The 16,255-nt window shown below is 35.5% G+C and overlaps 1 protein-coding gene across 5 annotated transcripts in view; it reads right to left on the bottom strand.

The window, feature by feature from the left end:
* CDC42BPA (CDC42 binding protein kinase alpha) overlaps window positions 1-16,255 on the bottom strand; it is a 338,979-nt gene that overhangs the window by 274,504 nt on the left and 48,220 nt on the right. For all 5 annotated transcript variants that reach the window (XM_004375875.3, XM_023730922.1, XM_012555417.2 and 2 more), the window contains exon 2: window positions 2,823-2,914. In XM_004375875.3, coding sequence (XP_004375932.1) covers window positions 2,823-2,914 — 92 coding nt within the window. The remainder of the gene's footprint in view (window positions 1-2,822; window positions 2,915-16,255) is intronic.

The raw sequence follows: 16,255 nt of genomic DNA, 5'->3' as shown, positions 1-16,255 counted from the left end.
AAAAAAAATTAAAAGATAAAAATTTTATCAGACTGGATTTAAAAAAAAAAAAAAACCTGACTATATTCTACTTAACAATAAACATACCAAAGAGAGAAAGCTGAAACTAAATGTCTGCAATAAGACATTTAATGTAAATACTAATAAAAAGGGCTAGAGTAGCTCTACTAATATCAGATTAAATAAAACTTAAGTCAAAAAGCATTACTTAACGATATCATAATGTTATCCTAATGGCAAAAGAATTAATCAACAGGAAGCTATAATAACTCTTTATTCTCCATTAGTAAAAACCAGGACTTAGAACCAGTTCATTCTGGTTTGAACCTCTGCTAAGAATTGCATTTCTAACAAGTTCCTAGGCAATGCAATCCTGCTGGCTAGGGACCAAACCTGAGAATCACTAGTAGAGAAGTGGTTCTCAAAATTTATTGTACATAAGAGTCACCTGAGATCTTGTTGAGATGTAGATTCTGATTCAGTATATCTGGGGTGGAAATGCAAATTCTCAGCAGGGATTCAAACCAGAATGAACTGGTTCAATGCCCTGGTAAAAACTGAAAGAAATAAACAAATCCTCTCTCAGAAAATGATAAATCAAGCACAGAAAAAAAGTAAGGATGTGGAAGATTTAAACAAGATTAATGAATTTTGCATAATTGATATTTATAGAACACTGCACAACAAATTTCAAAGGACTGAAATTGCACAGTGTATGCTCTCTAACCATGCTGGAGTTATAACTCAATTACAATAATATAACTAATAAATCCCCCAAATGTTTAGTAATTGAACAATAAACTTTTAAAATCCCAGATAAAAAGAAAAAATCATAATGGAAATTTAAAGTCACATTGGAAAACACATGGTACTTTGAGACAAACAATAATAAAAATATGACAAATCAAAACCTGCCAGCTGTAGCTACAGCTGCTTGGAAGAAAACATACAACCTTCAATGCACATTTGAAAAGAAGAAAGCTATAAATCAATGATCTAAGTATCTATTTCAATAATTTTTTTTTAAAAATAGACATTAAAACCAGAAAGAATAGAAGAACATGTTAAAAAGGAAAAATAAATGAAACACAAATCTACAATAGCAAAATTCAAAAGGCCAAAAGGTAATTATTTGACTAATAAAACTGATAAACCTCTACCAAGACTAATCAACAAGAGAGATGTAGAAATAATCACTAAGTAATGAAACAGGGATGCCACTAAAGATTCCACAAACTTTTAAAAGATATTGAAATGTGGACCACTTTATGCAAATAAATTGAAAAACTAGATGGCACAGATAAACCTAGCAAATGTGACACAGAAAGAAATAGAAAAGCTAAATAGTCCTATTTCTATTAAAGAAATATAGCCTTTAAAACTTTCTCACTAGTACCCTCCAGGTCCAGATAGTTTCACCAATGAAATCTTCCAAGCACAGGAGAAAGAAATAATACCAATCCTACAAACTCGTCTCGAGAACTGTAAAAGAAGGAACCCTTCCCTCTTTTTATGAGGCCAGTATAACCAAGACACCAAAATCAGATCAGGACACTAGAAGTACGAAAATTAAGGACCAATTTCTGTCAGGAGCACAGATGCAAACCAAATCCAGGGATATATTTTTAAAAATTACACATCACAATCGAGTTGGGCTTATTTTAGGAATGCAAGTTTAGTTTAACATTTGAAAATCAATGTAATTCAACACATTAACAGAGAAAAGTAGAAACACCATATGCATATCTCAATAGATGCAGAAAAAGTATTTTATTAAAATTCAACACCATTCATAATTTGTAAACATAAATTTAGCAAGGCTGCTGGGTATGAGGTCAATAAACAGAATTCAATTATATTTCTAACTACTAGCAACAAACAATTAGAAAATGAAATTTAATGAACAATTCTAATTAAAATAACATCAACAATATCACATACCTAGGAATAAATTTCCTGAAAGATGTGGAAGTCCCCTAAACTGAATGAATGTTACAAAACATTATTAAGCGAAACTTCCAAACCCAAATCAAACCCATTGCCATCGAGTCAATTCCAACTCATAGTAACCCTATAGGACAGAGTAGAGCTGCCTCCACAGGGTTTCCAAGGCTGTACATCTTTACAGAAGCAGACTGCCACATCTTTCTCCTGTGGAGTGGCTGGTGGGTTAAAACCACTGAACTTTTGGTTAGCCACCAAGTGCTTTACCGCTGCATCACCAGGGTTCCTTCTGAGAGAAACTTATAAAGCCTTAAAATAATTAAGGGATATACCATGTCTATGGATACTGTCAACATGTCAATTATCCACAAATTGATCTCTAGTTTCAATGCAATCTCTATAAAAATAACAGCAGGGTGTATGTGTGTGTGTTTATGGGTGGATGAAAATTAAAACAATAATTCTAAAATTATATGAAAATATAAAAAGCCAGTAACAAAGGAAGAGAAGGAAAAGTAGGAAAGAGGGAGAAAAAGGGAGGGGGAGGAGGAGGAAGTTGGAGGACATTCACTACCACATATCAAGACCTCTTATGAAACCAGAATTAAGACAGCATGGTATTGGTACAAGGACAGACAAACATACCAATGGAACAGAAGAGAGAGTCCAGAAACATAGTTATTTTCATATGTAAAAACAGAGAAACATCTTGGAAAAAATTCCATGTATAAATATCTCATTCAAAACTTTAAAATATTTCCTGATCAACAATATCAGTTACAAAAGCAAGTAAATAATATTTCAGTTAAACTCTCTCGTGGGCTGTAAAAATAGCTTCCAAAATAATTAGCAAACCTTCTATAAAATCCTTCTCTTACCTCCCCAAAAGCTCCTCGACCAATCACCTTTAATATTTCAAAGTCTTCTCTATGCAATCGCATTTGTTTCACTTTAGAAGTAAATGGTTTAGCTGAAACAAAAGAGTAATGTCAATTACTTCTTAATGAAATGTGATGCAAATTAGATACAATGGTATTTCTTATTTATACAATAAAAATCCAAATTACAATTAAGAATTAAGCCAAAAAAAAAACTTAAAAATCTCATCACGCTATATTCAGAAGAAATAGATTCAATTTCCATAACAAAATAATACATTTCTTCAAGATGGGTTACATTTTTGGTGAGAAATATATTTTTAAATAGCAAATAACTTGAAATAATACAAAGCTGCAGGGACACAAAAATGAGACCAGTTTATTCTCATGTTAAACATTCTACGTATTTTATCAACACTAGGTATATATTTTAACATGAAAGTCCTAGAAGTAAAAGCAAATTTCATGAAGCCAAAGAGAACTTCAGAAATTCTAGTCTAGTAAATTAATATTTATTACATAATCATTCATTTATTCTTCTAACATGCCTTTAGCAAGAGTCTACGCTATATAAAGCATGGTGGCAATCACCGAAGTTTAAGGGGAAAATAAGATGATTATCAAACAGTACCTTCCCCTTCAAGAACCTCTCAGTCTCTAGAAAAGACAGATAAGTGTATGCGCGCCTTGTTTTCCTGAGACATAACTCTAAACCCTTGAAATTTTTGAGTGAGGTGGCTTTGCTAATCTAAGCAACATCTGAGGATTTGTGCTAGTAAGTGAGGGTTGACCAGACCAGGAAGACCACCTGATATCAACTAACCTCCAGAGGCATGATTTAGCCTATCGTGCATATGCAATAAGGGCTCAATCATGACTGGATGGTAAAAGCTCTGAACACGAAGGCTCAGAGAGCTTCCCGGCTGGCAAAGGGAGGGTGACGCGCCCTCTTTGGGACATGGAAGCTCTGTATTGGGAATCCTGCCAGACCTTGCCCAAGCATCTCTTCCTTACGGTGATCCTGATTTGTATCCTTTACTATAATAAATTTATAATTCTAGATACAGTACTTTCTGTGAGTTGCTCTAAAGAATTATCAAATACAAAGGAGTAGGGGGAGCTCACAGGTAAAAAAGTAAGGGAGCCCAAAGGAAGACCCCAAACTTGTGGATGGCATCTGCCTATTCGGCAGTCTGAAAGAGTAGCTTCGGGTGGCTAGGGACTGAGAAAGAAAGTGCAATATGTGCAGCTGGTGTCGCAGTTGATGGAGAAGTGGGAAAGTGAGGATTTGATTATGCCTCACGTCTTGGGGATCCAATTTATGCTGATTCTTACCCATGAAAATACATACCCTAAAAGCACTAAGCAAATGTGTACTGTAAAGTCATGCATGACTAGGATTAAAGATTTTGTCAGTTATCTAAGTTTTATGGACAGCATAAAGTAAAAGAATAACCATGTCTATACTTTATTCCTTGGCACCTACGAAACCAAAAATTTTTTTTTTTAATTTCATTCTTTTACACTGTGAAACTATTTTATTTTCAGACATTCAAAAATGAGTTATTTAAGTAGGAAATTTCTTCAGAAGGCTTAAAGTTTACTAATCATTTATTGAAATCACTTGAAAAGTACCTTTGACTTACCCTTTACACACCAAGCATTTTACAAGATGCTAAAGGTTCAAAGATGTACAAAACAGCCCGTCCTCACGTAAATATATTCTGCAATAAGTGTTACTGTCCCACTTAAGCAGTTCCATGTTGTTAAATATAAATGCTAACAAATATAAAATGATGCTCATATTATAAGAAATCAGAGAAATGCAAATTAATATAACAGGAAGTTTCTATTATTTACCAACCAAATAGGCTAAAAATAAAAAATCTGAAACAACTAAGTGTTGGCAGGAGTATTATTAACAGTGTACATAGCTGACAGGACTATTAATTGACTACAGTCTTTGTGGAGATTTGGTGTTTCTTTATTCTCTTAACATAGTATATTACTTTAGAAGTTGAACCATCTTTGTATATATTGAGATAAACCTTACTTGGTTGTAATATATCTTTTCAATAAATACAAAAATTGTTTTGCTTTGATTTTATTTAGGAATTTTACATCTGTGTTCATAAATAATGCTTGTCTATAATTATCTTTTTCTGTACTGTTTTCATCCGGTTTGATTATTAATGATAAGCCAACCTCACTAAGTAAGTTAAGTAGCTTTCTTTCCTCTTCTGTTCTGTAAAAACAATTTTGTTTCCTTTTAAAGAAGCAGTTTACCTGTTCCTTGAAGGTACAGTAAAGCTTGTAAGTGAGAACATCTAGCACTTGTGTCTTTCGTTGTTGTTGTTAGGTGCTGTCAAGTCAGTTCCAACTCACAGTGACACTATGTACAACAAAACAAAACACTGCCCAGTCCTATGCCATCCTCACAATTGTTGCTATGTCTGAGCCCATTTTGCAGCCGTTGTGTCAGTCCATCTTGTTGAGGGTCTTCCTCCTTTTCACTGACCCTCTACTTTACCAAGCATGATGTCCTTCTGCAGAGACTGGTCCCTCCTGATAACATATCCAAGGTACGTAAGACAAAGTCTTGCCATCCTCGCTTCTAAGGAGTATTCTTGTCGTACTTCTTCCAAGGCATATTTGTTTGTTCCTCTAGCAGTCCATGGTATATTCCAGATTCTTCACCAACACCATAATTCAAAAGCATCAATTCTTCTTCGGTCTTCCTTATTCATCATCCAGCTTTCGCTTGCATATAGGTGACTGAAAACACCATGGCTTGAGTCAGCCACACCCTAGTCCTTACAATGACATCTTTGCTTTTTTAACACTTTAAAGAGGTCTTTTGTAGCAGATCTGCCTAATGCAATACATTGTTTGATTTCTTGATTGCTGCTTCCGTGGGTGTTAATTGTAGATTCAAGTAAAATGAAATCCTTTTACAACTTCAGCATTTTCTGTTTATCATGATGTTGCCTACTGGTCCAGCTGTGAGGCTTTTTGTTTTCTTTATGTTGAGGTGTAATCCATTCTGAAGGCTGTAGTCTTTTTATTGTTGCTGTTGTTGTTGAGAATATACATAGCAAAACATACAACCATTTCTACATGTACAATTCACTGACATTGATTACATTCTTCAAGTTGTGCATCCATTCTCACCCTCCTTTTCCATTAACTAACAGAAACTCACTGCCTGTAAGGTTCCCATCTAATCTTCTGAGTTGCTGTTGTCACTTTGATCTCATATAGACAGTTCTTAAGAGTATAATACTCAAGGCAGACATTTTTTACTAGTTAAGCTCAACTACTGTTTGGTTTTAAGAAGACTTCAGGAGATATTTTTGGTTTAAGGTTTCAAGATTATCTCAGGGCAATAGTTTCAGGGGTTTATCCAGCCTCTACGGCTCCAGAAAGTCTGGAGTCATGATAATTTGAAAGTATGTTCTGTATTTTCCCCCTTTTGATCAGGACTCTTCTAGGGAATCTTTGATTAAAATGTTCAGTAATAGTAGCCAGACATCATCCAGTTCTTTTGGTCTCATGGCAAAAGAGGCAGGTTGTTCATGAAGGCAATCAGCCACACATTCCATATCCTCCTATTCCTGACTCTCCTTCTTCCTCTGTTCCTCCAGACAAATAGAGACCAATTTTTGTGCCTTAGATGGCAGCTTGCAAGCTTCTAAAACCCCAAGTACTACACAACAAACTAGGAGGTAGAACAGAAGCACTAAACAAGTTATTAGGCCAATTAACTGGGATGTCCCATGAAACCATGACCCTTAACCTCTTTGATCTTCATCAGTAAATGCTTCAAGTCCTCTTCACTTTCTTTTGTATCTTTTTAGTGGATTGTTAATAATTGATTTCGTTCACATTTTCTCGTTTGTAACTGAAAATTTTGTTAATTACATTTTTATACATTTATACATTACATCTAAATTTTCAAATTTATTGGAATAAGGTGACAGAAAAAAATTTTTTTAAATTCTACTACATGTGTAAGTTTGATTCCTTTTTAGTTGCTAATATTGTTTATTTGGGTCTATTTTCATTGCTCTTCCTCATCAGTATTGCTAGAAGTTGTATATTTTACAACTTTTTTTTATATATAGTGTTTAAATTTGTTGATCCTTCCTAAATTCCAGGGATTTTTATGTCTAATGTAAGATGATGGAAAAAGAAACAAACAAAACCTTAGTTAGCCATATTTATTATCGGACAAAAGAGATATTAGGACAAAAGTATTAAAAGAGTAGAGATAAAAAGCAACATACAGAATCACTTTTTAAAAAGTTCAACTGACCAAGATATGATGATTCTAAACATGTACGTACCCAGTAACATAATTCAAAATATGTCAAGTCAAACTTGATGACCATAAAAGAAGAAACTAACAAACTCACCTTCATAGAAGGTGATTTTATTACATCTCTCTCAAAAATTGAAAGCTCACGCAGACAAAAGAAAAATCAGTGAGGAAATCTGGGAAGATGGTTGCATGAGCAGGTCCAGATTCCCGACCCTCCCCATATGTATACCAAGAAACGCAAAACATATGTGTATTCTGCCCTGTGGGGCTCTGAACTGGTGGGGATGGACAGAAGCAATGAGCTGCGGTCAAAACAAGTCAACAATGAGTCTCATACGGTAGGAAAAGCACTTCTTCCACTGTTCCCACCCCTCCCACTCCTGGCACAACAAACAGTCATCTGCCATGCACGGCCTCCAGGGGTGCACAGAAGGATGGCTGTAGCAGAGCCCACTCCCCTATCCAACTCACAGCTCGCCTGTAAACAGGGAAGGGCCCCAAGTCCTGCCTGCAAAATAAATAGGACAGATCTCCCTATTGCGCCATCGAGGTGTGCCCACCTATTCGCCTCCTGGCAGAGCAGACAGCTACCATAATCCCAGTTGACCTGTGACTTGCCTGAGCACAGGGAAGGACCCCAATCTCCTGCTCTGAGATAGTGGACCCTCATAGAGAGGAGGATGGGGCAGTGAACAAGGACTGATAATTGTACCTGCCAAAGTGCAATTCACTCAAAGTGGTTTTTCTGACCAGTTTGGGAGTTGTCAAAGGACTGAAGGAAGAAAGATCTAGTGGATGGACTAGGAGGGAGGGCCTAGCAATCTACTTTCAAAAATTAGCCAATGAAAACCCTACAGATAACAACAGTCTTTTTCACAACCAATCATGAGGATGGAGCAAGATGAGGCAGCATTTCATTCCATTATTCATGGGGTCGCCATGAGTTGGGGGCCGACTCAACGGCAGCTAACTATCAAAACAACAAAGACCTAAAAGCTTGGTCTAGCCAGAAATGCATCCCTCACAGATCATGGGAAGGTGCAATAACCGAAAACAAAGGCCTCCTGAAGGACAGACTGATTTATAGTGTATGTTCTCTCTTTCTATTGGAGTGCCACTGAAAGATAGAAACCTTGGTCTGTACTAAAATGGAGTTATCACAGAAAGGAAGAGGAAGAAGTAATGAAAGTCTGAAGATTCTGACCATCTCAAAGTTTCTTGCAGAAATTAGCATTGTAGAAAACACCAAATACTTACGAGAATTGAAAAAACCAACTCCTCATAAAATTCTAATGTCCCAGTTTCAACAACACATCACTAGGCACACAAAGAAACTAGAAATCATATTTATGGAATCCTGAATAATGAACAGCTTGGGAGAATATAATACAACACAACAGTATTAAATAAGCTCAAAGGACTAAAGGAAAACACAAAGAACTAAAGGAAATCAGGAAAATGATGCATGAACAAAACTAAAATTTAAATAAAGAGATATCCCCTATATTTAAAAAAAAAAAAAAAAAACTGGAACTGAAAGATACAGTAACTGAAAACAGAAGGATTTAACAACATATTTGAGCAGTTAGAAAAAATAATCAGTGAACTAGACTATGAAATAATCAAAATTAAGTAGGCTGAAGAAAAACAAGGGAAGGCTGAACACTACTGAGCACAGTTTAATGGAATTCTGGGACAACATCAAGCAAGCCAAGATACACATGATGGGCATCCCAGAAGGAGACAAGAGAGAGAAAGGGACAGGAAGAATATCTGCAGGCATAATGGCAGAAAAATTTCCAAATCTGACTAAGACCAAGAACCTACAAATCCAAGAAACTCAACAAACTTCAAGTAGGATAAACCCAAAGAGATCCACACTGGGACACATTATAATCAAGCTCTCTAAAACTAAAGACAAAGAGAGTATACTGAATACAGCAAGAGAAAAGCAAATATCGCGAGCAATAGATGCCATCTAGTCAATTCAGACTCATGGCAACCCCATGTGTGCAGAGTAGAACCACACTCCATAGGGTTTTCAAGGCTGTGACCTTTCAGAAACAAATCAATAGGACTTTCTTTCAAGGAGCCTCTGGTGGGTTCAAACCATCAACCTCTGCGTAGAAGTCAAGGGTTTAACTGTTTGCACCATCCAGGAATCCCAAAAATCAAACAGTTACATACAAAATATCCTCAATAAGATTAAGTGCTGATTTCTCCTCAGAAACCTGGGAGGCCAGAAGGCAATGGAATGATATATTTAAAGTGCTGAAAGAAAAGAACTATCAATCAAAAATACTACATCCAGAAAACCTGTCGTTCAAGAACGAGGGGAAAATTAAGACATTCCTAGATAACTAAAAGTGCAAAGATTCTGTAACCACCAGACCTATCTTAAAGGAGCCCTGGTGGCACAACGGTTAAGCACTTGGAAGCTAAACAAAAGGTTGGTGGTTCGAACCCACCCAGTGGCTCTGCAGGAGAAAGACCTGGCGATCTGCTTATGTTGAGGTGACAGTCTAGGAAATCCTATGGGGTATTTCTACTTTGTTCATGCATCTCTGTCACATGGGGTCACTGTGAGTTGAAAATCAACTTGACAGTACCCAAACAACAACAACAGACCTGTCTTAAGGGGCCCTGGTGGCACAATGGTTAAGCATTAACCAAAAGATTGGTGGTTCAAACCCACTCACTGTTTCTTTTGTTCATCAAAGGACTTAATCAAAAAAGTGAAGAAACAACCTACAGATTGAGAGAAAATTTTGGGGAACCATGTATCTGATAAGGCTCTAACATCCACAGTGTATAAATAACAAATCAGTCTTGGAGGAATTACAGCCAAAATGTTCCTTAGAAGTGAGGATGGAGAGACTTTGTCTTACTTACTTTGGACACGTCATCAAAAAAGACCAATCACTAGAAAAGGACATCATGTCTGGTAAAGTAGGGGGTCAGTGAAAACAAGGTAAACCCTCAATGAGATGGACTGACACAAAAGCCACAACAATAGGTTCAAATGCACCAATGATCTTGAAGATGGCACAGGACCAAGCAACATTTCATTCCTCTTGGAACTTCAGTCACCAAAGTGACATCTTTGCTTTTTAAGATTTTAAAGAGGTCTTTTGCAGCAGATTTGCCCAATGCAACACATCTCTTTGATTTTCTGACTGTTGCTTCCATGGCCAAAGGTAGAAACTGTCTAAATATCCATCAATAGATGAATGGATAAACAAAATGTAATACATACATACAATGGAATATTACTCAGCCATAAAGAAAAATGAAGTTCTGACACATGCTACAACATGGATGAATCTTGATAACACTATGCTTAGTGAAATCGGTCAGTCACAAAAGCACAAATGTTATATGATCCCACCTATATGAGCCATCTATAATAGGCATATGTATAGATACCAAACTTTATTAGTGGTTACCAGCAGCAGGCGGGAGGGAGAGAGAAAGGGGAAGTCACTGCATAGGTGGTACTGGGCTCCTGTTAAGGGTGATAGAAAAATTTGGAAGTGGATAGTGGTAATGGTTGAAGAACAGGATGAACATAATTAATGTCACTGAACTGTACATGTAAAAAACGTTGACATGGCAAATGTTTCATTACATATAGATTTACCACAATTTTTTAAAAATCAGTATTGATAGATCTGAACAGCATATGTAGAACATTCCACCTAAGAGTTGGAGAATATTATTTTCAAACACATATTAAACGTCTACAAATTTTGATAACTTGTAAGATGTAAAACTACTACCAATAAAATTCAAAGTATTTGTAACATAAAAACCAAATTATATGTGTACAGTGCAATTAATGGGATTAGAAATCAGTAACAGAAAGATAACCAGGAAAGTCCATATGCTCTGAAATTCACAAACAATTTCAAAAAAGAAACTAATCAAGTAAATATAAAATACTTAGAACTAAACAATAATAAAAAAATTACATATCAAAAATCATAGGATGCAGCCTGAACAGTATTTACCAAATAATATACATATGCATACAGTTACCAATATTTATATTGGGGAAGAAGGAAGGCTGGAAATTGAGGCACTAAATGTACAAGATAAAATAATAAGACCAAGAGAATAAACAAAAACTAGAAAGAAGAAAAAAATATATAAGGGAATCAAATCAATCAATTTGAAAACAAGCATGTCATAGAACAACAGCTCAACAAGGTCGAAGGATCATTCCTTGCAAGCACTAATTAAAGAAAAAAAAAGAAAAAGGGAAGGCATAACAAATCAACACTGAGAATGAAAAACTGGACACAACCACAGACAGCACTGAAATTAAACAGGGAGTAAGAGAATATCATAAACAACTGTATGCTAATAAATTTGAAAACATAAAAATGAACAAGTTTCTAGAAAGAATAACTGACTTTTAAAAAACTGAAAGTCTGAACTGTCCAATAAATAAGCTGAATTCTGTAGTTTAAAATCTTCCACAAAGGAAGCACAAATCCCGAACAGTTTTCAGGCAAGTTCAAACAAACCTGTAAGAAATAGGTAATTCCCACAATCAAGGAGAGAAACTTGTTGCTCTCAAGTCTGTTCCAACTCATAGCAACCCTATGCACAACAGAACGAAACACTGCCAGGTCCATCCTCACAATTGTTGCTATGTTTGAGCCCATTTTTGCAGCCACTGTGTCAATCTGTCTCGTTGAGGGTCTTCCTAACCTCATACCAAAAATACAGATAATCTTGCTCATGAATATACATGCAAGAACCCTCATCAAAATAAATATCAAACTAAATCAAACAATGTATGAATAAATACATGTAAATATTATATGAACAAGTTGAGTTTATCCCAGAAATACAAGATTGTTTTTATATTAGAAAACTAATTAACATAATTTGCCACAAAACAGATTAAAGAAAAAATACTTCAATAAATCTATATACAAACACTTCAATAAAATTAAACCATTCATACTAACTAAAAGAAAACACACTCTTAATAAAGAAGACATAAAAGGAAACTTCCATGGTCTGATAAATGATACATATACCAGAAGCAGCAGCAAAACAGCAAACATTAACACTCAATGGTAAAATGTTAAAAGGATTATCTTTAACATAAAGAAACAAAGATGACTTTACAATTATTATTACTTCTATTTAACAATGTAGTAATAGTCTATCCAAGCCACTAAGAAAAGAAATAAAAGAATAAGGATTGGAGAGGAAGAAAGAAAACTGTCTTTATTTGCAGATGATGTGATTATCTACACAGTTGTTGTGTGCCATCGAGTCGATTCCAACTCATAGTGACCCTACAGGACAGGGCAAAACTGCCTCATAAGGTTTCCTAGGCTGTAATGTTTACAGGATCAAATACCAGGTCTTTTCTCCCATGGAGCCACTGGTGGGTTCAAACCATCAACTTTTTGATTAGCAGCTGAGCGCTTAACCATTGCAGCACCGGGGCTCTTTTATCTACACAGAAAACTCCATTATGTATCACTAGCATTAATGACTGAGTCAAGCAAGTTTTTGGATAGAAATAAACATTCTAAAGCCATTTTCATTCCTAAACACCAAAAAAAAATTTTTTTTTTAGAAAATCATTCAGAAAGATACCATTGTTAATAAAGCAGTTTTAAAAGGACTTATCAATAAATCTAACAAAAGATGTATATCTCCTTAATCAGTAAAATTACAGAAGATTACTAAAAAACATTAAAGATTTCCACCAAAAAAAGAAAAGTACTTGGATAGAAAGACTCAATACCATGAAATACCAGTTCTCTCAAAACTTTTCTATAGTTTAATGCAGTTACAATCAAAATCCCAACCAGGCTGTTTACAGAACTTGACGAGCTGATTCTAAAATTTATATGAATGAACAAAGGAACAAGAATAATCAAGACACTTTTGAAAAAGGAAAACAAGATGGGAAAGGGAGAAAGACTTGTCCTATTAGATACCAAGACTTATAATAAAACTATGGTGGTAATTAAGAGTAATGTTGGTAAGAAGATGGACAAATTGATGAAAGGAACAGAACAGACAGCCCAGAAGCAAACTTACATATGCATGGGTATTCGATTTCTAGAAGAACTGGCATTGTACAATGGTGGGGAAATAACAGACTATTTAATAAATAATATTGGGGCAGTGGTTATTTTCTGGAAAAAAATGAAATTAGGACCTTGTTTCACACCATACGTAAAACCATTTCCAAATGGTTTCAAGATCTCAATGTGAAAGACAAAACCAAAAAACTTAGAAGATAATACAGGAGAGTATGACGTAAGACTAGAGAAGGCTTTCTTAATCAAGATAAAGCATCATAGAGTTGACTAGATAAAATAATAAAATGATAAATTTGACTATATAAATTAAGAATTTTTTTAATCAAAAGGTACCATAAATGCAAGACACTAACTAGGAGAATTTAATTGCAACACATATAACTGAAAATGGATCGGTATCCAGAATATATACAGAACTCCTACCAATCAATTTAAAAGAAACAAGTCAACATAAAAATTATATAAAAGACAGTCATTTCATAAAGAAGAAAACACAAATGGCCTGTGAACATGTAAAAAGACAGCCAACCTCACTGGTAATCAAACAAATGCACCTAAAACCACGATGATATGCAATTTCACACCCATCTTATGGACAAAAATTTTAAAGTCACTAATACCAAGTGTGGAGCACTGGTGGTGCAGTGGTTAAGAGCTCAGCTGCTAACCAAAAAGTCAGAGTTCAAATCCACCAGCAGCTTCCTGGAAACCCTATGGGACAGTTCTACTCTGTCCTGCAGAGTCACTATCAGTTGGAATTGACTCGATGCCAACGGGTTTGGTTTTTCGGGGTTAATACCCAGTGTTGGCAAGAACATAGGGTAATATGAAGTCTTATCCACTGCTAGTGAGAATGTAAATCTGTACAACCACGGTGTTAAAGTGTTCATTTAGCTGTCTACATTGACTATGTACATATCCTACAACCCAGAGATTCCACCCTGGTATAAACCAGCACTTAGAAAAACTCTTGCATATGGGAACTGGAGTACATGTATTATTCAGCATTATTCATGATAATAAAAAAACTGGACAAAAATCTCCATCCGTATGAGGATGAATAAATTGTGGTTCACTCCTACAATCAAATACTACATGGAAGTGAAAATAAATGAACCATAGCTATTTTAAGCAATATGGATAAATTTCAAAAATATATTAAGTCACAGAAAACACACACAGTATGATTTTTATAGAATATATTGTTTATTGTTGCTTGTTTTTATGTACGTTCAAAAACAAGCAACAATAAACAATATATTCTATAGAAATACAAGTGATAAAAGCAAGAAAATTTCATGGTGGTGATTTATTCTAGGGAGAGACACACAGAGGTTTCTAAGATACTATTTATGTTCCATTTCTTAAACTAAATCATGGGTCAGGGTGTTCATTTTATTACTACCCACTGAATTGCATACAAAAGTTTTAAACACTCCTGTATATACAGTCTCAGTGAAAATTTTACTGAAAAAATTTTAATCCTGGATAATGTGAATGAATTCATATTCATTTTAATGAAAATGGTTAGCTAAAAAACTATCTTATTTGGCCAGAATTTTTTCATGAGTTAATATTCTTTCAAATCTGAGAAATTACAGATGTTTTTACCAAACCTGACAATATAATTTCATTTTAATTTCAGTGGCTGGGTTAGATGAAAAAAATTGGTCATAGCAATGAACTATGAATAGCTTTAGGATAAGATACACCATTACTAGTCATCATTTCAACAGGGCACTGGTGGCACAGTGGTTAACCATTTGACTGCTAACTGAAAGGCTGGCAGTTTAAACCCACCAGCCACTCTGCAGGAGAAACGTGTGGGAGTCTGCTTCCATAAAGATTACAACCTTGGAAAACCTGTGGGGCAGTTCTACTCTCTCCTATAGAGTTATGACAGTCACAATCAATTCCACGGCAACGGGAATCATCATTCCAGCACACATCTGTCAGTTTGTCATACTGCAGTAGCATATGTGTTGCTTATGATGCTGGAAGCTATGCCACCAGTATTTCAAATACCAGCAGGGTCACCCATGATGGACAGGTTTCAGCAGAGCTTCCAGACTAACACAGACTAAGAAGAAAGACCTGGTGATCTACTTGCGAAAATTAGCCAATGAAAACCCTAGGGATCACAACAGAATATTGTCTGACTCAGTGCTAGAAGATGAGTCCCTTAGGTTGGAAGGCACTCAAAATATACACTAACCACAACAATGGACTCAAAATACCAACAATCACAAAGATGGTGCAGAATCTGGAAACATTTTGTTCTGATACACATAAGGTCGCCATGAGTCAAACCCACCTCCATAGCAACTAAAAAATCATCATTATTCACTGAAAAAAAAAATTCTTTTAAGATATTTTCCTGAGAACAAATAAGTAGTACTACGTGATGCAAGCAACTTGATGCCCCCTCAACCAAGATAATAATCTCATTGATGATTAAAAAAAAAACAAACCCGTTACCCAGTGAGTTGATTCTGACACACAGTGACCCTATAAGACAGGGTAGAACTACCCCATAGGGTTTCCAAGGCTGTAATCTTTACAGAAGCCAACTGCCGTTATCTTTCTTCCACAAAGCAGCTGATAGGTTCCAACTACTGAAATTCTGGTTAGCAGCCAAGCACATTAACCACTATGCCACCAGGTCTCCTTTTTTATTGATGACTACCATATTTTATGCAAATAATCCACACCTACTACATTTGTTTGCCAACCACGCCCTCCCCCAACGAAGTATTTCCGTAAGCGCCACTATGCCAATTTTTTTTACATGTTGCTGTAAAAAAAAAAAAATAGCATAGCACACTTTCGAGAAAACATTGTGTGGGGAAGGTGCAGTTGGCATGTTATTTGTGTAAAAATATGGTACTTAGTCCAAAAACTATTTCTATTCACATATTTTTAAGAAGTACTGCTCAATAGCTGAGAACTACTGTAGTTGCCCTCATGATCCTAATTTAATTGAAACAATACATACTTGTGGACCTCTCTTCCTTCTGATTGCAACTATTCTAACT

Source organism: Trichechus manatus, unplaced genomic scaffold (genome assembly GCF_000243295.1).
Source record: "Trichechus manatus latirostris isolate Lorelei unplaced genomic scaffold, TriManLat1.0 scaffold00039, whole genome shotgun sequence".
NCBI classification, from domain to species: domain Eukaryota; kingdom Metazoa; phylum Chordata; class Mammalia; order Sirenia; family Trichechidae; genus Trichechus; species Trichechus manatus.
Note: the sequence above shows the minus strand (reverse complement) of the source record. Positions and strands in the feature narration are given on the sequence as shown.